The sequence below is a fragment of the Coccidioides immitis genome (assembly GCF_000149335.2).
Source record: "Coccidioides immitis RS genomic scaffold supercont3.6, whole genome shotgun sequence".
Classification (NCBI taxonomy): domain Eukaryota; kingdom Fungi; phylum Ascomycota; class Eurotiomycetes; order Onygenales; family Onygenaceae; genus Coccidioides; species Coccidioides immitis.
This window is the reverse complement of record NW_004504312.1, coordinates 2,182,372-2,203,588: the sequence shown is the minus strand read 5'-3', so window position 1 is coordinate 2,203,588 and position 21,217 is coordinate 2,182,372. Positions and strand designations below refer to the sequence as shown.

Genomic DNA, 21,217 nt, shown 5'->3' with positions numbered 1-21,217 from the left:
CCGTATTCTGACCAAATTGGAAGGTCACATTTGCACCGAGCTCTACAATATGAGAGGGAAAGGCCTAGAGGAGCTTCGCGTGGTTGTCATGTTATGGCAGCATTTGGTTAGGAAACATTAATCATCTAGGAAATTTTCTCTCGTGGAGTTGAAAGCTAAGGCCCTTCGTGCTGCCGGGTGTACTTTTATTTTCTTTTTCTTTTTTCCTTTTTGCAGCAACACTTCAATAACATTGGCCTCGGAGTTTACCATGTCAAGAAGACATGATACTGGTAAAAACCTTTCTGCTCCATCTTTTATCTTAGTTCTGTTTTGCTTTACTCTGTACTCTCCTTTCCATAACCTATCTACTTTAACGGACATATATCCTTTGCCTCGGTTCTCCATATCAAGTCCTTCAAGTATCCTCATGGGTTTATGATCAAAGAAGGTGAGCAATTTTCATTCGAATAAGGCCTTCTAATATACCGGGACCAAGAGGAAGTATTGTTTAGCTTGGATATCTTGGGTAGGCTGGAGAGTAATGATAACCTATCTATGAAATTCGCTGCAGGAACGCCACTCTATATATGCTTTTCTGGAATACACATGGCTTTATGTCAAGGTCACCAAATAACCGCCCTTAATTAAAACTTGAGTAGAGGTCCAAACCGCCCGAAACAAGAAAAAAGAAAAAAGAAAAAAAAAAAAAAAAAGAAAGCGGGTACCAGGACAGAGTCAGGGGTACTCCAGAGTTGATAAAGTTGCAAGATGGGCTGTCAATACCCGCCGAGCCGCCAGCTCTTCATCTTCTTCACGGTTTCGATAGTATTGTCTCGCGACTTTAAGGATATTGCGATAACAGGAGTATCTGTTCTATATGAGCTATTGGACCTCTTCAGGTACGATGATTGATTTACTTACAGTAATAATCGAATTGGAGCAGACTTCGTCTCTATCAAATCGGATCCAAAGCCGTCAAGGAATTCCGGAGAAGGAGAGTCAAATACGTCGGCCATCAATGGGTCGCCCCACAGTGCGCTGTCAAAGTCCACAACACCGGCCAGCTGCTTTGTTTCCGGGTCGAGAATGATATGGGACGGCTTTCCGATATCCAACACCACTAATTGTGGCACCATGACATCGTCAAGGGCTTTGGACAGTCGACCTGCATGCTGCCGGATTTCAGGGTAAGGTAGAGATATAAACACATTCTCCGCATCCCACATGAGAGAGTCGAGTAAAGATAAAAACGCTTGTCTCCAGGTCCGGGTCCCAATTCCTAAGGCGACGCTGTGCACGAGTCCAAATTGAGAAGAAGTATGCCGTCCAATGGATTTAACAACAGCTCCTAGTTGCCGATCGAGGCACTTTCGCTCATCCGATGTCAAAGGAGAGTCAATCTTAGATAGCGGCTTTCCTTTAACTGAGCGTCTTAGAAGGTATCCTGTTCGCGGAGGGAAACCGGAAAGATCGGTTTTCAGGGGCTGCGGAATACCCTCCACCCTGCTCTGCCACAATAGAGAGAGAACCTCTGCTTCGGTTTCGAGGAGGAATCGTTCGTGGCGGAGGACTGATGGAGATGACAAGGGGCGGGTCTTCAGGACAAGTTCAAGGCCGTTTGATATTTGAAGAAAATGGATGGGATATGTAGAGCCTTCTGTCATTCTTATGCTTTCAATTTGTGCTCCAGGGAATAGTGACTTGACAAGGCGCTGGAAGGCCGAAAAATCGGGACCTGGGTCCACGGAGCCTTTGCAAAGGGTGGAAGACATGGTGAAGCTGGAAAATGTGAAAGGATAGGCGGCTGTCATGTCTTGGGAGAATAGGTTTAATAAATGCCGGTGGAAATAAAAGCTGCGGGTCGTATAATGACCCTCGCTACCCAGGAGACGATCCATGACGGTGGAAACGACGGCAAGTCGTGAAGCTCGAACACTTACTTACAAGGAAAGATGTGGCAGTAGATAACTCAAAACAAGCTATCTTCTCTCTTTTAAAATATACTCGATACTCTCGCAAGTATATATATTTGCATATACTTTAACAAGATCAAATGGACCGCCTGGTGCAGCTAAGCAGCCGCAGGCTGCAGAGTCTCAGCAACACATCGGTAATGAATACTGGATTCAGCAAGAAGCGAACAGCAATATGGTCCCCAGCGGAACACACATACTGCATTGTTGGCTGTATTGGAAAGGTCCTCGGTCCTCTCATCATTAAAGGAAGACGAGCAGTGGTGGATGGTGCACGGAAGGCTCAAGGACGAAAGCGAGAAAAAGACAGGGAGCCTATTAGATCACTCTGGTGACAGTCGCAGTGCTCGAGAGCCACGGACCAGAAGCGAGAAATGACGACAGCTAGCGGCATGGCGGATACAATGTGGATATGCTTGCAAATTACGTTGCGGGAAGGCCGCGCTCTCGCAAACTCGCCAGAATTTGCTAAGTTGAGAAAGGTATGGTTTTCGCTTGTCGCCAACCTGAAACCGAGAAACGTGAATTTTCTCGAAATCTTCCGGAAATGCACCAATGAGCGTCCGCCTTTGACGAGGTTTTCTTATGAGAAGCTCCATCGCGATGCGACCTTCACACCAGCCCTAGGTACCCTTCCATACTACATAACAGCGGCGCCCGCCATCCCAGCTCCCGTCCTGGCACGTGTCTCGACGTTGAGGGCGTTTGGATGGAATCCTTTGCACGGCTGGATGATCAACGTCCGCAGATTTCCTCTACGGAGTACAAGCTGAGGAAAAAGGTTGATTCGTTAGTTATTTGAAATACGCCGACAGGGTTTGCGCTCGGGAATCTTGGCTACGTGGTTTGAAAACGCAGCAGAAACCGCCTCTATCCATTGAAGGAGACGGCCCGTGTGTCTCTATGTCCGAGGACAATGCCACCGAATATGTATCCTTGGGCCATCATGCCGTGTTCCCTAGGAAGATACCCTAGAGCGGTGTCCCTTCTGCGGACTTATGTACGGAGTACTCTCGACCCTTGCGGCATTGCTCCCTGCTGGCGAAGCACAGCGCCACTTCACAACCTCCCTCCAACTGGAATACAAGGTGCACGTTGGGCCTCAACCATGTCATGCCACGGCACTCTATGTACGGAGTAGACTCTACAGAATAACTATGTCTCGCTGCTGAACAGGAACGGGAGATCACTCCACTTTCATATTATCTGAACCTTTCGGAGAAGATGTTGGTTCTGGTTGGGGCCGAGGCGTCGCGCTGTAAATCTCAGCTAGATTGTATCGTTTCAACTTTTCGTAATCTCCCCCGACAACACTCATGCCGCATATATTCTGGCGCCATGGTCAACAAGCCTGGTCAGCTGAGAATGGCCGGGCGCCTTCCGCTCCCCGGAGGTTGCATACCTGAATAATATCTACCAAGATCAACGCATCATAATTTTTTAAGTCAACTGCATGGCCTTGGCCGACGGCACGGGCAACAAGCCGAATCACGGTGTCTCTCGGCCATTCATGGTTATTGCGCACGGTTGGCCGGATTGCATACTAGATCCAGAATCTTCAGACACAGGCCCAAGCGGGTGGACGCTTTATATTGGGGGTCATGGAGGGGGCGCTACCTTCTTCGGGGAGCTGTCTGAGTGAAAATGTGGCTCCAATACCTCGCGTGCGAGCTCCTCAATACCGCCACCAAGAATTTTTTGAGTGGCTGTGATTGGCGTAAGTCGTTTGACATATCTGCTTCGCTTCTTTTCCGGGTGCGCATGGGCGTCCATGCATATTCGATGGACAAGCTCCACAGGGTCTATAGATTTATCCACCTTGATGAACAGCACTACTCGGATATGTCAGATAAGTGTACGCAAATGTGCACCACAGCAGCGAGTCTAGGCGTGGAGAAGCAGAATGGATCAGCACGCACAGCACGGGACGTCCAGTTTCACAGCCTGAAAAGGTGCACGCGACTTCTTTGGCTTCATGCATTCGACTTCCTTCTTAATCTGTGCTTCGATATCATCTGCATCTCCTCGAGTCGGGGAATCTTGCTCTTCCGACTCGTTTTGAGAAGGATCTGGTATTTCCTGCACTGTATTTTTAGGCGCATTATTATGGGATTTGTATGGACCTAACGTACCTGAGACAGTAAATCCAATATCTCAGCGGTACATTTGCCTTCTCTACCCCTATCGCAAGTCACAAATATCCCGGAGTCACCGCTCTCAAGCGTCGGCTTTGCACTTGATTTTGAGCCAGTTGTCCGCCACAGCTTCTTGCGCTACAGATATCTTAGAAATAAGTCTGTCTAGATCCATGAAAGACAACACAGAGTACCCTGTCGGCTTTCTAAAAAAGGATAATCTCAGCCATTATGGATTATAACTTACCTTTTGCTTTCTATCTGAATGCTCATGTGTTCTGCCCGTCGCCGCTCGCTTCTTGCCTGTCTCATCACCCATGGCTCTGGCCGGGTCAAAGGTCTCAGCCCTCAGTTGTGTATACTGAACTTATCAATTATCATCGACAGTCGTATGATTCCTTATCTGCAAAGTCTCAATTATTCATTCCACCTCACCTACGCGCTAATTTAATATTTGTGCTTTTGGCTTTGCCTGCTGGAGCTTCAGAAATTCTGCCATCCAATCATACGAGCAGGAGCATGGACGCTAACCCTGTTTGACGTAAGCAGCCATTCTCGAACTTCGCCGACGCTGGGCTTGACATCATCCATGCGATTGTGCCAGGTTTCGAGAGAGACATCGCCGCTGACAGAAAGCCTGGACAATGTACAGCAGAATGCCAGCCTGGAGGTACCGGCGTGGGGGGGGCTACTTTATCAACTACAGCATGTGCCAGCAACGGTGTGCAGCTTCAATCGATCCGCGATTCTTCGAGCATTGAACAAGAAGTCCTATCGAGTAGCTCATCATGACCGACCTTGCTACCAAAGAGCTCAAAAATCCCGTTGATGTTGCCGAGTATCTATTTACAAGGCTTCATCAGCTTGGAATCCGGTCAATTCATGGTGTCCCAGGTGAAACGCTCGTGCTCAATTGAACTCTTGGATCAAATTCTAATGATATCTAGGCGACTATAACCTTGTGGCTTTGGATTACATTCCAAAATGCGGTCTCCGTTGGGTAGGAAACTGCAATGAATTGAATGCCGGTATGATATTAGCCTGCCATACCTCATGCTAAGCCTAGCTGATCCGCATGGATGAAGGCTACGCTGCCGACGGATACGCCCGTATCAACGGAATCTCAGCGCTGATGACAACGTTCGGAGTCGGAGAGCTCTCGGCCCTTAATGCTGTTGCTGGTGCCTTCTCCGAATTTGTCCCAATTGTCCACATCATCGGCCAGCCCAGCACGATTTCCCAAAAGGACGGCATGCTTCTTCACCATACTCTGGGAAATGGGGATTATAATGCTTTTGCCAACATGAGTGCAAACATTTCATGTGCGGTAGCAAAACTAAATGATCCCCACCAGGCAGCCACCTACATTGACAGCGCATTGCGCGAATGCTGGATTCGCAGCCGCCCTGTTTACATTGCTCTGCCAACGGATCTTGTTCAGAAGAAGGTGGATGGAGAACGCCTAAAAACTCCAATTGATTTAAGCCCACCAGCAAACGAAGAAGAAAAGGAAGAATATGTGGTAGATGTGGTTCTAAAGTACCTTCATGCTGCAAAGAACCCAGTAATTCTTGTGGATGCATGTGCCATTCGTCATCGTGTCCTAGATGAGGTCCATGATTTCGTCAAGAAATCCGGACTGCCTACATTTGTTGCACCAATGGGGAAGGGTGCTGTTGACGAAACTCTTCCCAATTACGGTGGCGTGTACGCCGGCGATGGATCCAACGCAGGTGTCAAGGACCGGGTCGAATCTTCGGATTTGATTCTTAGTATTGGCGCTATCAAATCCGATTTTAACACGACCGGGTTCACATATCGCATTGGACGTATGAACACGATTGACTTCCACAGTAATTATGTCGCCGTGCGTTATTCGGAGTATCCGGGAGTAGGAATGAAGGGCGTCCTTCGCAAGGTGGTGCAACGTATGGGCAAAGTGAACGTTGCTCCTGGCCCCAAAGTCATAAACGAACCTCATGAAGACCCCAGCGCGTCGAACCCTGCCATTACCCATGAGTGGTTCTGGCCAATAGTCGGGAAATGGCTGCAGGAGAACGACATCGTCATTACCGAAACTGGCACCGCCAATTTCGGTATCTGGGAGACCAGGTTCCCGAAGGGTGTTACTGCCGTAAGCCAGGTCCTCTGGGGCAGTATCGGATATTCACTTGGTGCTTGCCAGGGTGCTGCCCTTGCAACACAGGAAGGTCTAAAGCGGCGCACCATCCTATTTATCGGTGATGGAAGCTTTCAAATGACTGGTCAGGAATTGAGCACCATGATCAGGAGAAAGCTAACACCTATAATGTAAGCCCATCAAAACCGATTCCTGTGGGAAAGTCTAACCTCTGGATAGATTTGTGATATGCAATGAAGGTTATACGATTGAACGATATATCCACGGTTGGGAAAGTTCATACAACGATATCCAAGAGTGGAAGTTCAAGGACTTAGTGCCCGCCTTTGGAGCTAAACCCGAGAATTACAGGACATACCAGATTCGAACGAAGCAAGAAGTGCTCGACCTATTCGCGAACAAAGAGTTCGCTGCCGCTGAAGTGTTGCAGGTATATTTCCGGCCCAACGATGTTAAGATTTCGAGCATGTTGATCCTGACTATAATCTAGCTTGTTGAATTGTATATGCCCCTAGAGGATGCACCTGCTGCATTGAGGCTGACGGCAGAGGCGTCTGCGAGGAGGAACGCAGAGTAAAAAGAGCAGTTTTTTTTACAAATTTCGGCGTCGAGACGAATATTGTCAACGGTAAAATCTCCTAATTGTTCTTTAGGCACAAGGAAATTGCAGTCCGTCGATGGACGTGCCTGATACATAGCTGAAACAAGTACCGTACATCGAAGTTGAGGCATAGTTCCTAACAAGCGGAACACCTTTCTCTCTCTACTCCTTGCTTTCTTAGTCGATCAAGTAACTTATGCATCGTGTAATATAACCCAGGCATTGGACTTGAAAGAACAGAGGAAGCCAGCTCGCCGAAGTGAAGATTTGGCATCCACATGCAGACTAGCGTGCAGTAGTATAATTCTCAAGCGAACATAGAGTCGTCGAAGCATTTGCAGTCTGATCTTGATGTCCGCTTTGCAGGCAAGGGCCACGAGGGATGGGCTGGAGGGGCCCGCCGGAGATTGACGGGATCCGGAGTAAGTGATGTTCCGTAATCACTCCACAGCTGTGGCGCTGAAGGATTGCGTGCTGCACGTGAGATCGCGCTAAGCCAAAAGCGGAAGGTCAAGAGGCGGGATGATCGGCGGGCCAATCAGCGTCCCGAGGAGCTTTCCGGCGGGATCTGCATACCTATCACGTGACAAGCTCTCTGGGCGTCTGGGTGATCCTGCGCTGGCATTGGCCGTTAGCTCAAGCGCACCGAGGACCGGAGGAGGCTGGACGCTGCGACATGCCATAACTTTGCACAAGAAGACCGGATCACCGAGTCACTCACTTCAACTTCGGGGAAGAGACTGCCAGCCTAGCACCAGAGACACACAGGCTGAGAGAGGTGTTGGCAACCGAGCTCGGAAGAAGTTGCGTACGGGGTAACCTGCCTACTCCCCGGTGCTCCGCGGTGTGGCTGTCCCACCACTTGGCTGGGACCATCAGAACAACACTCTTGGTTCGAATTAATTGTTTCGATAGAGTAGCTTGATCGGATTGCCGCTAACCTCTCCTTTATCACAGAGCCTGCCCAGTAGATTCACCTGAATCTATTTGCCCTACCCTGAAACCCGGAACAGGACGTCTCCCAACCTGCTGGAATCGAACCACCAGGGGAATCACTCAGCTCCCTTCCCCCCAGTATGTGAATACCGCTTCATTACCTTCTTTCCTGGCCGAGAAACTGTGCGAAACTGTATGCGGTCTCAGCACAGTGACATTCGTTAAAATCATTTTGGGACACCGACCACGTCGAGAGCCGAAGAGCAATATGCTTCTAGCTACTTAATATTGAGACCTTGGACTTTAGCTTCACAATGAATTGACCAGAGAAGACTTGAAATATTCAATGGTATCTGGCTTATTCTTTGAATCGATTATCAGGTTGCCAACCACGCTTGTCTGTGTGCTCAGGCCTTGAATGTTTCAGCCTCCAATGCAATCATCTGGAAACCACCACAGTAGGGAAGAACCGGCAGGATAAGCAATCATGGATGGCCAACGGCAACAACCATATGTCCCGGGCCCACCACCGCAAACAATTCAACAGACAGCATCCCAAGGCCATGTGATGCAGCTACCACCACCTCCTCCGCAACCCCCTCCACCACGAGTTACTCATGCAGCATCTCATGGTGGTCTGCCTCCGCCGCCACCGGTGCCTCCTCGTGTATCAGGCTATGGAAACCAGCCTGGGTGGCAACAGGCATGGTCGAGGCAGCAGGGCATGGGACAAAGCTTCTATCTACCGCCGCCTCCCTCCATGCTCTCTTCCAATCAAGTTTACAACCAACCCTTGGCTTACAATCCTCATCAGCCTCCAAACTCTGGTTCTCTTTCTATCCAACCACCTCCCACTAATGATCAGCCTCTTACGTCCGCAACGTACATCCCCGGCGGGAGTTCGTTTGGTCCTGGAGTTGGCATACCGCCGCTTGACTCTTACGATAACTTCTCTCGTGCAGACAGGGCTGGGTATCCACCAGACTCGGACACTATGCGATATATCCCGCAATCATACGCCGATCAAATGAATCGTTCTCACCAAGTCCCGTCTTCATTCCGGGAACAGTCCGATTCGGGTAATCCCCTAGCATTAAATCAGAATGTTCATGGCCAATCATCGCTTCAGCATTCTCAGGGACCAACCCGTGAGAACTCTAGCCGCCACGCCACCAGTGCCATATCCTCTGGTTTATCAATCCATGAAGCCGATGAGAGATGGCCTCTGGACCGCGTGCTGCAGTGGCTTGTCCATAATGGATTCTCCACTGAATGGCAAGAAACTTTTAAATCACTAGATTTAAAGGGAGCGGATTTTATTGACCTGGGCTGCGGAGGAGCAAACGGCATGGGGAACCTTGGCAAAATGCACCAAGACATCTATCCCCAGCTCGCCAAAGAATGCGTTAAGAGCGGAACTGGGTGGGACCAAAGTCGCGAGCGCGAAGAGGGAGTTCGGATGCGAAAACTTATTCGAGGTATCAACTCTGAAAATGCTCCGTCTGCGCGATTCTACGAAAATCTACATCCCAGCGCGTCTACGGATGGGGGTGTGGAAACTTCTCCTCATTTGAGAGCAGATTCTTTTCCCTTCGACCCTTCTTCTACTGAATCTGGCTATCAAGAGCCAAGTTCCAGATCCGAATTATCTCGGAACATTCTAGTCAACGCCTTTGGGGAATGGAGACGACATAGTCCCTCTGCATCTAGTGACCACGGGGCAGGACTTCGTGCATCCAGCAATTCCCGTGCAGGAAGCCCAGCGACCCAATTCGCGTCCATGGCAACAGCAGAACCCGCATTTTTAACTGGGGAATTTGGCCATGCTAAACGAAATAGCTCAGATTCTATTATAAGCCGCGGTTTGCGTCAAGCCCAAGGATCTTCAAATCCAGATCATTCAACGAAACAGACGGAACTGTCTACTAAGGACCACAAAGGGTTTTTAAATGCCATCCGAAAGAAAATTGGTCCCTCCCATCCTTCAGAAGAGCCGCATCATGACGCTTCTATCAGCCCGGTTCGAAATAACCAATCATTCCCCTACTCCGGGAAGCCAAGCCTAAACGCCAGCGAAACTTCTTTGGTAATGGGTATGTCATTACCGTCTTCCGAATCTCATGCACGAAAGGCCATTTCGAACCTTCCTCCGAAGAAGTTCATCTTTGTAACTCTTGACGGCTGGAACTACCGCTTGGTAGATGTTACTGACGTTGATGCTGCGGACCTGCTCCGAGCCCGCCTGTGCAATGGAGTCGGAATCAAGGATCCTTCTAGCGCTTTGATATATGTGACAGAACCTGGACAAGTTGATCATGAGGAGCCACTGAGCGATACCATGCTAGTCGTCAATCGCCGTTCCAGATCAGACGCCCAAGGAAGTTTAAAGCTTTATATACAAAGCATGACACCGTCGGCTTTTAACGTTTCTCAATATGCTGGCCTCGGACTGTCCTTTTCGGACAGAGTTGCCAATGGGGCTAAACCACAGAGAAATATCCTTGAAGACGACACACGTAATAGGACTAACCAACCTAGTCATACTCGTCGAGTATCGCCTTCCTTAGCGCACCGCTCATCTATGCAAAACCTACCATCTTATTCCCCATTCCCTGAAGATGACAGGTTGGGTGAGAATCTCTCCGAGGACAAAGAACGAAACGCCGCGATCCTGGCAGCGCACGAAGAGCATCGTCGGATAACTGAACAAAAACAGCAAGCCTTCCTCCAGTCCAGGCGGGAACAGCTTCAGAAGAAACAGGCATCAACGGTCACTACATACGGAATAAAGCGGGGAGGATTTATTGATTTCGATTTACCGCGGACTTCGCCGTACGAAGATAAACGGACTGACGACCTGGTTCCACGGAGAGAGCCACCAACAGCGCCATCGGCATCTAGCACCCTGACAAAGGTCAACTCTTTGAACAAAAAGCCTGGGGAAAAGGCCACAGATAACACTTGTCATCAGAGACGGTCTTCGAAGGATTTCTTGTCCGATAACCGGCAAAGGTCGTCTAGCTTTAGCCCGAAAAATGCCTCTCCTAGCATGGGCATCGCTGCTGCCATTGCCAACATGGGAAAGATCTCTGGCTCGATTGCCAAACCCCTGGCATCTTCGACATCCTTTGGCCATTCGCCTCGCACTCCGTCTGGATCAGAGTTCGGGAGGTTTTCGACGGAATCTGTGGATGCTGGCAGTGCCAGTCCCCATTGCGGTAGCTCATCTTCACCAAGACCATCAGCCTTTGCCCGTTCAGTTAGTGCAAATAGTGAAATTATAGCAAGAAAATCAACTCCCACCCAGGCCGAGTCCACACCTCCTGACAAGTCCGTTCATTCATTTTCTGCAAGCCCAAGCAGAGCGTCAGCAATACCGCCATCAAGACTGTCACACGGCCCAGACTTCGATTTCCAAGAAACTGAAGTATCTTTCGTTAAATCACCTCAGCCCGCGCCTCAAGATTCGGACGAGGATTCTGACGAAGGCCTCTTCGCCATTCCTCTTGCAAACGGCAAGAATAAACCTCAAGTAAACAAGAAACCGCCTGCGACTAGAAGCCGATTAGCAAAACCGGCCTTGACTGTGAATACAAATTCCAGGGCGGCGAAAGGCCTCTCTGTGACCTTCGAGTCCCCTGGTCCGTGCGATTCATTCACACCACTCACCGATCACAGTGACTCGCGAAGCGGACATTATTCAGGGGATCCCGATACTGATGACCTTTCTCCCGAAGATTCAAGGAGCGCTCGCCGCCGATCATTTGTAAGGGATGACGTCTGGGCAAGTCGTCCTCCAGTCGAAGGAATGATAGAACATCTCGATGATTTCTTCCCGAATATCGACTTAGATGAGCCTTATCTGGAAGCTATGCCTCTCACTCCTCCAATATCGCCAACTGCAACTTCAAGTCACCCAGACACAGAACCAGAGCAATCTTTTACCCTCCGAGACCGTGTAGGTCAAGGTGGTCCCCCTACGACATCCATTCCACGGAATGCCTCCGACACATTAGGGTCAGATGAGTCAACTCTAAAAGGAAAAGCAGCCCCGAAAACCGTCGCACACCGGAATGTCGGCCGCTCTACTGGCTTGAGCCGCATGAAGTCAATCCGTGAGGTCGCAAAGGGAGCTCATCAGATCCGCCGAAATCAAAGCATTGCTGCATCCAAAAATGCACAATCCGGTATGCTACGGCGTAAGAGCACCAAGATGTTTGGGGCGAGAATCATGCAGATCAGTCCTAAACCAGGCAGTCGATTGAGTGACCTGGATCCTCTACCACAACACCCAGTTCCCCAGGAAAAACTGCCGCAGAGGCAAGCAACCTTTAGAATTATTAGAGGTCAGCTCATTGGCAAAGGTACATACGGTAGAGTATATCTCGGCATGAATGCAGAGACCGGTGAGATCTTGGCGGTGAAACAAGTGGAAGTGAACCAGAAAGCAGCCGGGTACGATAAAGACCGTATTAAAGAAATGGTCCAGGCTATGGACCATGAAATCGACACGATGCAGCATTTGGAACACCCGAATATTGTACAATATCTCGGTTGCCATCGAAGCGAATTGTCCATGTCCATTTACCTCGAATATATACCTGGTGGCTCTATCGGAAGTTGTCTTCGGAAACACGGCAAGTTTGAGGAAAGTGTGGTTCAATCACTTACTATCCAGACGTTGCGTGGTCTGGCCTACTTGCATGACAAGGGCATTCTCCATCGAGATCTCAAGGCCGACAATATCCTCCTTGACCTCGACGGAACCTGCAAGATATCGGATTTTGGTATCTCCAAGAAAAGCGACAATATCTACGGAAATGACGTGACCAACTCAATGCAAGGCTCCGTATTTTGGATGGCACCAGAGGTAGTCCAGTCCCAAGGCCAAGGATATAGTGCCAAAGTCGATATTTGGTCTCTTGGGTGTGTGGTTTTGGAAATGTTCGCTGGTCGACGTCCATGGAGCAAAGAAGAGGCTATTGGGGCAATCTTCAAACTTGGAAGCTTGAACCAAGCGCCGCCTATCCCTGAAGATGTGTCGATGAACATCTGTCCAGCAGCTATAGCTTTTATGTACGACTGCTTCACGATGTGAGTTCGTCTGTTTCGCCTGGCTTTCTCGGGCGTTTCACTAACCGTTTCACAGTAATACATTTGACCGTCCCACCGCTGAAACCCTCCTCTCCCAACATCCCTTCTGTATACCCGATCCAAACTTTAACTTCTTGGATACAGAACTCCATGCGAAGATTGGACACTTGTAGATACAGCACTATGCACAACCCCGGGTCCATCTATTGCCTGGATACTGGGCCTACCCATAGAGTAGCTCTAAACCCGGAATTCTGCCTGCAGCCCGCCCTTTCCGTCTTTACTTCTCTTTTGTTCTTATTTCTTATTTTTTTTTCCCCTCTTTAATTACTTACGATACGTCTATGGTTACCTGTCTGCGAATTTCCGGACCAAGCGATAATATTTTTGTTTTCTTATTTTTGATTCCTCCTCTGATCTGTTACCTGCGTTTTTTCTACGTTCTCGGCCTTTTCAAAATTTCTTGAGCATAATTCTTTGGCTACTTCAAATAGATATGTTGACAGAAGAACATACCGGTGAGATCGCTGGCATTATCCTCCAACATGTCGATTAACTATCTGTGGCCATTAACGACCTTAGTGCTAGGCAATGAATAAAAAAAGTACCCATGTTGTCAACTCTGAATACTATATAAAACCTAACACGGGAAACGTGCACAGCCGCAACGCGCCGTAGAGAACTTATTACCTACACACTCCCTGCGCTGCGAGCATCGTCGGAGTCTTCTACATCCTCTTCCGAACCCCTCAGGCCTGATATCCCCACGCAGAAGACGCCTTCACTCCATTCAGTAAAGGTCTCGACATCCCACACCTCATCCGCTCGTCCTTTCCCAGTGGCTTTTCTCGCCATTCGATCACTGCTCGTCTCAGCAGAAGTGTACGCCTCAAAGAAATCCTCATACAGCTGAATAACGCTATCCCGCACCGCAGCTACCAGAGTCTCCCTGGTTCTAGTATCGTCAATATAACTGCTCAGTACCTTTCTTAGCTTAGGAACTTCCTTCTGAACAGCCTGACACGTCTTCTCAATCGCGCCACGAGCCTGTGAGGCAGAAGTCTCGTTAGATGGTAGCGGAGTGGTCATCTTCGCCGAAAAGGAGTTCGTGAAGTCGCTGATTACAGTTCGAAGTCTGCCGTCTAACTCAGCTTTCGCGTCGAGCATATTCTCGACGACTCGTGGGAGAAGTCCATCGCCAAGCAACCGGACGAGATTCCGTGGGTTGAATAGACCGCCGCGTTCGCGAAGTTCCCAGAATGTATTTGTCACCCCAGAGAAATCAAAGGATACTTCTGGAGACACGAATTCAATGTCGAAAGCTACGATTTGCTGTTTCAAGATGAGGAGGTGTTTGATTAAAAAGAGCTGGGCGTCGGCTGGGGAGGACTTGGCGGCGATTTGAGTACTGGCTTGATGGAGAGAGATGGTGGTTTGGTGGACTATTTGATGAGCTAGATCGTCAAAGACGGTAGACTAGGTCCACCAATTAGCACTGCTGAGACGATATAGTGGAAGAGATGGCCATCACATACATTGACAAGCCGGTATATGCGACTTAATAACCAGACAGCTTTCCTCAGGGTAGGATACCAGCCTTCAAATACTGATCTAGAGTCAAAGTCCCATCTTGGGCCCTTCTCCCCTGGAGAATCAAGTTCCTCGTCAACGATCATCGGCAGGTTTGGCAAGGGAGACGTGGGGTCAATATGGGATTGTTTTCTCCCAGAAGTAGCCGGTCCCTTAGTATCTGCTGCGGGGAGAGAAACTCTTCTATTTCGAGCGGGATAGTCAAGGTCTTCAGGTTTAGGTTTAAACTTCTCAATATCGTCTCTTAGAATTGCTTGTGCCCTAAAGACCAAACGTGTCTGTGCATCTTCAAGGGCAGGTTGGATTAAAGTAGAGAAATCCAACTGGTTTGGGTTAGGATATTCGCCTTCTTCTTCTGGATCCATGAGGTATCGAGTCTGGAGGAGTGTGCATAGCTGGCATAATTTGACCAGTTGGGTTTCATGGATGATTCTAGGCCTTAGGTGATCATATAATGGCTCGCAAACAGACTCTAGAAAATCGTAGAGACCCTGTTGTCCGTGAAACCATTGACCCCACAAGTCGAACTCATCCAAGCAAATTCCTCGAATATAGCTGATACTCGTCCGCGCAAAGGCAACAAGGTCCTTCGAGGTGCTAGGTGCATTCGCGATATCATTCAATCTCTTCCGGACAAGCGGTATAATCAACTTTCCTCGTGTCGCGGAGAAATTCGAATGAAGCTCGTTAAGTAAGCTCTGATACTCCGCTTCAGCGCCCTGTTCGGGATCCAATGGCGGCACGGCTCTCTTTTGAATCTCTAATCCGATGTCTTTCATCTCGGCTGCTCCTACACGGAATTTTGCGTAGAGCAACGCAGACATCGTAGTGTCATTTAGCTGCCGATCGGCGATGCGCTTTGATACCCCTGAGGATATTTCTCGCAGCGTGGAGACAAAATGCCCTCTGATTAGGGTCAAAGCACGGGTTAGTAGGAGGCGGTAACGTGCCCTGTATGTCTCTGCTTCCTTTTGTTCGGGCTTGAAATCCACAGTAAGTATCGATATAGCAAGTACAAGTGGTGTCTCAGCGCAGGGGACCGCCTTACATGTGCTTGCATATAGTCCAGACATTCATCCAACCGCCGCAGCATATCAGAGAAGTCCTTTCTACGAACCGAGTTACCAGCTCCTGGTGCATTGAGCTTTCTTGATGCAGGATCCAGATAGTCATAATATTGCAAGTTCTCCTGGATATCATCCGCGAGTTTAGCGCTCCGCTGCTCAGCGGCCAGCAACCCTTCGCACTGTTGCTGGAAGGCGGTCGTCTGTGCTTCAACGGACTTGAAAGACCGGGATAAGCTGGATAGAAGATCAAGAGTCGAGGAGCTATCACGGAGAAGGGAGTCGAGGTGGGCAGTGGTCATCTCCAGCTCGTCAAGGCATGATCTAATGGAAAATTGAAGACACGTCAGCAAAGTGTGCTGCAGAGGGTAAAGTCAAAGGGGAGCAGCATACTGGTATTTCTCGTATGTGAATTCCAGCAATTCCGCTCCGGCGGTGTCGTACCACTGCGCAAATTCCAATTCATTTTTAATCTCCTTCGGTTCGCCATTCTCGACTACGCCTTTCTCAGAGCTGGGGAGCGAGGTGGGAGGGTCGCTCGGTGGAAGTTGGACACCCGCCGAGGACGACATTTGAGAGCCAATTAATCGATAATTAACTCTTTTTTTTTTTTTGTTTTCCTCCAGCCGTTCAGTATGCCAGAACGCGCAGAAAAGAAAGGAAAAAAAAAAGAAAAAAGAAAAAGAAAAAGAAAAAGAAAAAGAAAATACAGAGCAGCCCGGGCAGGCGAAGAAAACGTAGGTCGAATGTTGAACTCCCGATGTTGGTAAATTCCGCAGCTACAGCTCAATCAGCTTGTTAGTCACTCCATTCGTTGATATGTACGGAGGAGCTAGACCCAAAAACTCAAACTAAGCTTCTAGCATTCATCACCACCCCGGGTCAGGTATTCGCAAGATCCAGAACGATGAAGCCCATCGCGAGCTCTCTGTACTGCAGCCCTCGCCATTGCTGCTGCTGCTGCTGCTGCTGCTGTTGTTGTTGTTGTTGCTGAGAGGACTTTAAAAGCGGCGACGGGAGAGTGTGTCAGCAGGCCTTAGGGCGACGCCGGCGCTTGACGGATTAGGCATAGCACATGGCGCGTCACGTTTCGCAAGTAATCCGGGAGATCCACATGCACAACATTTTCCTGTAATACGGCGTACCGAACCCGTTATCGCTCATTAAATAAGGTTGAAAGTTGGATTTCGGTTGGTGGAACAGGTACAGAAGCCAATAAATCAGCCAATGGTCAGGTCTGGATGCCCTGGTGATCGCGTCTCAGGACACACACTCCATATTTTCAATTTACGCCCCCGTACGGAGCACACTCCATCCCCCGGTATGCAAGTATGGTATTGTTTTCGCTGCGCATTGGGCCGTCTAACCCGAATTGTGCACGCGGCTGACGGCTGGCGGCCGCCCAGGCAAGCCCGCCTGACGCTGCCAGAAAGCCACTCTTTTTTTTCTTTAAGCCAGGCAGTCCCTCCCGCCGGCCCCCTTGCTTCACCGTCCCAGGTTCATTCGCTCTCGCTCCCGCCGGACTTCATCCTGCGACACTCGTTTGATATCACTCTCTCAAATTTTTCACTTTAGCCTCTCTGTTCACTCCACATCACCTGCTCTTTCTTCTAGCCATTCTCTCACTTGACTTCCTTATCCTGAGGTGCCGGCATCCTCTTTCTCTCTCCTCGGCAACAGCGCCAGACCTCCACCGATCTCCCCCATATCGATTCTCGAAATCCACCCAAAATGAGGTGGCCGTCGACACTTTCCATCTTGCTGCTTTCGCTCATCGTCCTTGCTGTCGCTGTATCCGGCGCCGGTGTTGACAGACGGCAGCTGAGCCTCGGTGACGCCGTCCAGAGTCCGCAATCATCGGCCACTGGAGACGATCTCGACGACGACACTCCCACATCATCCGCGCGATCGACCTCTTCACCAACCTCAGAGCCGGATCCAGAGACTTCCACTTCTGAGTCGACTTCTGAACGTTCAACTTCATCGAGTCCCACAGCGCAGCCAACTCCTACGCCCCCATCCTCCACTCCAGAGTCGACTCCGCCGTCAACACCGCCCATCACTCCAAGGCCAACTCCGACAAGGGACACGCCACCTCCGCCTTCGAAATCAGTGGTCATCGTCACTTACACGGTCACCAGCGACGACCAAACTATCATCCAAACCAGCCAGTCAACTGCTCCCCAGCCAACCAACGCGCCTGGAATTGGCGATGATCCATCGGGTTCCGATAGCTCTGGGCTAAGCGACAGCAGTAGAAACATCATCATTGGTGTAGTCGTCGGTGTGGGAGGTGCCGTCTTACTCTCAGGCCTTGCCCTCGTGGTTTACAGACTACGTCGAAAGAGAAACGCGCGAACCGAACCTGATGAAGATGACCTCACCGGTACAGCTCTCGGCTCGCACAGCCATGCTGCCTCGATGTCCAGCAGCCCCTTCAAGACCACTCTAGATCAATACCACAACCCCGGACCCGTCAACCCTGCCTCGAATTTCTAAGGTCTATATCCCATCTCCCGCAAAAATACGAGTCTGTGTTTTGCTAGGGCGGCTTGTCTGGTTGATCTGCTCGCGTGTCGGTTCTTTTTTGAACGAAAGGACGAGTGCCTACACCTTTCTCACGGTGCTCTCCTCCCCCTCCACAACAAAGACACGCGAAAGACATAACCATTCGACTGTAATGTTTTGCCACAGCAGCTCGACTTAAGGTATCTGGTTTCTCCACGAGTTTATTTTCCGACATATGGGCATCGACAAACGGCGGCACGGAGTTTGGGATTTTCCATTTTTATGATTTGATCTTTGCTGAGTTTCTGCTTTTGACCTTTTTTTCTTTTTACCACAACAAGCCTTTCCGAATACTGTGTACACGGTACGCATTGACAACACCCAATTATACACCAGCTTATTTGTAATGTTCTCAAAAATGATTCTCTCCTTGATTACCCCCTTTTTATTTTATTTTATTTTTTTTTTGTTTGATGAGGGTGATGTCCCTGTCCTTCCTTGATAGAGATTCGTCCTTTCTCATCCATTCCTTGTCCATTCTTGTCTTCATGTCTGTTATGATGCCGGAAGGGGGACGGGGGTTGTTTCTTCCTGTATCATACTCGAAGGTGGAAAAAGAAAATATTGATATCCAAAGCTCTGCTATACTACATACCATGACACCCTTCGCGGGCTGACTCTCTCTCTCTCTCTCTCCTGTACACCTCTGGTGTTTTTTGTTGCATTGCTCGCTACCCATATGCGTCATTGACATCTAGCCTGAAACGCTTCTTGCTTGATAGCTTTGCCGAGATACTCCCTTTTGATAATTTATTGACTGGTTCCATGGCAACTTAATGAATGCCACCTATAGCATAGCTTTTTTTCTCCCATGCTGATCTTCGATCGATTCATCTATCCGAAGTGTCTACGAAGTACCTTCTCGCTGTACATACGCGTGAAATGTACACACCAAGAACAGCACAAACGACTCCTTGGCTTGATATAGGTGTCTCGATGCAAGGGTTACATCCCCAGGCCAACTTTACCATTAAAAGGAAACCTTCGTCTAACAAGTGGCAAAAAAAAAGAAAGAATTACCTTGTCAACAGCAAGCGAGCAAGCTGCTCTCATTTTTCTTCATACCTTTTTTCTTTTCTTTTTTTTTAAATCCCCCGGTCAAGACCCGCTCTTACACCGGCTACGTCGGGACACTGGAATATGGTAAAACTCAACTGAAAAATATCCGGTAAATAATCCAATAATCCCTATTAACCATCTGGAAATTTTTCTGCGGAAAAATAGCGTGTGGTGCTGAATAGCCAACCGGCATCGGCTCTGTCAAGGTAGTTCGCCGTTGTAACTGTATGAAGATCATCCCATCCAACCCTTGCAAACACCCCTAGCGAGCTGCAATCCTTCAGACCTGAACGACGAGTTAGAGCAGAACGGTGGCAAAGGGGCACTATTTTTAGCCCCTATAATTCCCAGTCATTATCCACAGACACTTCAAAAATATCCCCCCGCACCAAAAAAAAAAAAAAAAAAAAAAAAAAAAGGATGGTTTGGGGTAGCACTGAAAACCAATTCCCCAAGTTCGCAAGTACGTACGATTTCCTGGGTTGTGATCAAAAACCCTTCATGGGCTATCCATTCACTTTCTTTGGCCGCAGAGCCGGGTTATGGATGGTGGGGGAAAGAGAAACCCTGGACCAAGCATCACCATTCAAAATACTCAGATTCCGAGGGAAGCAGGACGATCAGACCACAGCTTGAAGTTTGGTTGATGGATCGTCATAAGCGCTAGATGATGCTTATTACCAGACCAGGAGTCCTCTCCAGATGAGTAAGCGGTAAAGTCGAGACGCCGCAAAATTTCCAGAAAGCAATATAATCCATGGATACAATGGAATATCTTGCCAAATAAACGCAGCGATCTCCAGGGGATGAACGTGACGGAACTAGACTTAAGAGTCTGGGTCCCTTAGGGGATCTTGAAACCCTTCCCAAAGGGTCGTTCCTAAGGGTGAGAATAGAATGCGCTGAACAATCAGGTTGATTGTCCAGAGGAACCCAGTAACTCAAGGGCACAAAAGGTCGAAGAAAGGTCGGATCAAGCGCGCCTGATATCAATGGGTTGAGTTTGAACCACACAAGGGGGCATATGGTTCCTTCGCTGGTCGTCCAGGTAGTCCTCACAGAATCTTCTTAGGGGGCCTAATTTTCCAGAAGTAGTCCTCGACTTCTTGAAACCAATTGAGCGCGAGTAAAGGAACTTAAGCAGGACACGGACATAGCCCGCTTTAGCCACGGTCCAGAGCGCAGATAAAGCGAGTTTTCGAATGGAATGAAACCGTCCATCCCAGCACTTTATGATAAGGGACCCGAAGCCGGTTGAAGAAATGTCTGGAAAAGCAAGCTGACCATCGATGATATCGACCTCAGGTTCCGCTTCGTAAAAGATGAAATACAAACATGACCCAAGAGCAAATTGCTCGCTCTTAGGCCCTGCTTTTCCTAGACTACCATCGGACTTATCCTGCCAGTATGGCTCAACGAAGCTGTGTAGTTCCTCTCCGCGTGCAACTGCACAGTCGAAATCAATGAGTTTTAGGTGAAGCTTTGCCGTCAGTAAGATGTTCTCAGGCCGTAGGTCCCCATGCACAAATCCAAGTTTCTCAATCCAAGCAGCAGCGCTAGTAAGCTCAAGCACCCAACGAGCTTTAAGAGGTTGTGGGACTATCTCCTGAGATTCGAGATAGGTATTCAATGGCGTGGCCAAGTGCTCAAGAAAGATTCCTTCTTCAGCAATAAAGGCACAGCGAACAACATTTGGATGAGGTGATTTCTCTAGGAGAGTGAATAGTGCCTTTTCATTTTCCAATGCTGTTGTGGAGGCCTCACTCTGGCGCCGTAAAAATGCAGTAAGCCGCTCGCCTCGTTGAGCCCTGGAGGTGTCAAACTGGATAGGGCACTTGAAAGCAACAATGTTGTTGACATTGTAAACAACTGAAGCAGAGCCAACTGCGATTTGGTTCTCAGCCGTCAGGCTGTTGAATGGAGCACTGATAACCATTTTAGCAGTCACTTGGCGAGTTAAATTTGATCATGGGAGAGAACGACGACTAAGCAAGTAGAGAGTAGTTAAAATGAAACAAATATAAAGACGCAGTGGGCTTGGAAATATATTACAAGCAAGCACAAAAAACACATGA

General features: G+C 48.9%; 8 protein-coding genes across 8 annotated transcripts; 4 read left to right on the top strand and 4 right to left on the bottom strand.

Annotated features, from left to right (window-relative positions):
- Positions 1-591: 591 nt before the first annotated feature.
- On the bottom strand, positions 592-1,754 carry CIMG_03792 (uncharacterized protein; the record flags this gene model as incomplete). Its single annotated transcript, XM_001244350.2, has 2 exons — positions 592-850; positions 904-1,754. 2 exons carry the CDS (start codon positions 1,752-1,754, stop codon positions 718-720), a joined length of 984 nt encoding a protein of 327 aa, XP_001244351.1. The 3' UTR covers positions 592-717.
- Positions 1,755-2,347: 593 nt separating this feature from the next.
- On the top strand, positions 2,348-2,728 carry CIMG_03791 (uncharacterized protein; the record flags this gene model as incomplete). The annotated part of the gene is made up of 1 exon (XM_001244349.1): positions 2,348-2,728. One exon carries the CDS (start codon positions 2,348-2,350, stop codon positions 2,726-2,728), a length of 381 nt encoding a protein of 126 aa, XP_001244350.1.
- A 223-nt stretch (positions 2,729-2,951) lies between these two features.
- On the bottom strand, positions 2,952-4,409 carry CIMG_03790 (THUMP domain-containing protein; the record flags this gene model as incomplete). The annotated part of the gene is made up of 6 exons (XM_001244348.2): positions 2,952-3,285; positions 3,358-3,498; positions 3,573-3,787; positions 3,875-4,034; positions 4,088-4,228; positions 4,338-4,409. The coding sequence occupies 6 exons, from the start codon at positions 4,407-4,409 to the stop codon at positions 3,142-3,144; spliced, it is 873 nt and encodes a 290-aa protein (XP_001244349.1). The 3' UTR covers positions 2,952-3,141.
- A 290-nt stretch (positions 4,410-4,699) lies between these two features.
- Positions 4,700-6,997, top strand: CIMG_03789 (pyruvate decarboxylase). The gene is made up of 5 exons (XM_001244347.2): positions 4,700-4,984; positions 5,038-5,118; positions 5,176-6,400; positions 6,450-6,660; positions 6,721-6,997. The coding sequence occupies exons 1-5, from the start codon at positions 4,879-4,881 to the stop codon at positions 6,805-6,807; spliced, it is 1,710 nt and encodes a 569-aa protein (XP_001244348.1). The 5' UTR covers positions 4,700-4,878; the 3' UTR covers positions 6,808-6,997.
- A 1,223-nt stretch (positions 6,998-8,220) lies between these two features.
- On the top strand, positions 8,221-14,310 carry CIMG_03788 (STE/STE11/BCK1 protein kinase). The gene is made up of 2 exons (XM_001244346.2): positions 8,221-12,861; positions 12,917-14,310. The coding sequence occupies exons 1-2, from the start codon at positions 8,255-8,257 to the stop codon at positions 13,032-13,034; spliced, it is 4,725 nt and encodes a 1,574-aa protein (XP_001244347.1). The 5' UTR covers positions 8,221-8,254; the 3' UTR covers positions 13,035-14,310.
- Positions 13,196-16,087, bottom strand: CIMG_03787 (golgi complex component Cog3; the record flags this gene model as incomplete). The annotated part of the gene is made up of 4 exons (XM_001244345.2): positions 13,196-14,337; positions 14,397-15,431; positions 15,500-15,839; positions 15,909-16,087. The coding sequence occupies 4 exons, from the start codon at positions 16,085-16,087 to the stop codon at positions 13,552-13,554; spliced, it is 2,340 nt and encodes a 779-aa protein (XP_001244346.2). The 3' UTR covers positions 13,196-13,551.
- Positions 16,088-17,003: 916 nt separating this feature from the next.
- CIMG_03786 (uncharacterized protein) lies at positions 17,004-18,855 on the top strand. The gene has a single exon (XM_001244344.2). The coding sequence runs from the start codon at positions 17,247-17,249 to the stop codon at positions 18,012-18,014; it is 768 nt and encodes a 255-aa protein (XP_001244345.1). The 5' UTR covers positions 17,004-17,246; the 3' UTR covers positions 18,015-18,855.
- A 1,260-nt stretch (positions 18,856-20,115) lies between these two features.
- Positions 20,116-21,078, bottom strand: CIMG_13745 (serine/threonine protein kinase; the record flags this gene model as incomplete). The annotated part of the gene is made up of 1 exon (XM_001244343.1): positions 20,116-21,078. The coding sequence occupies one exon, from the start codon at positions 21,076-21,078 to the stop codon at positions 20,116-20,118; it is 963 nt and encodes a 320-aa protein (XP_001244344.1).
- Between the last annotated feature and the right edge of the window lie 139 nt (positions 21,079-21,217).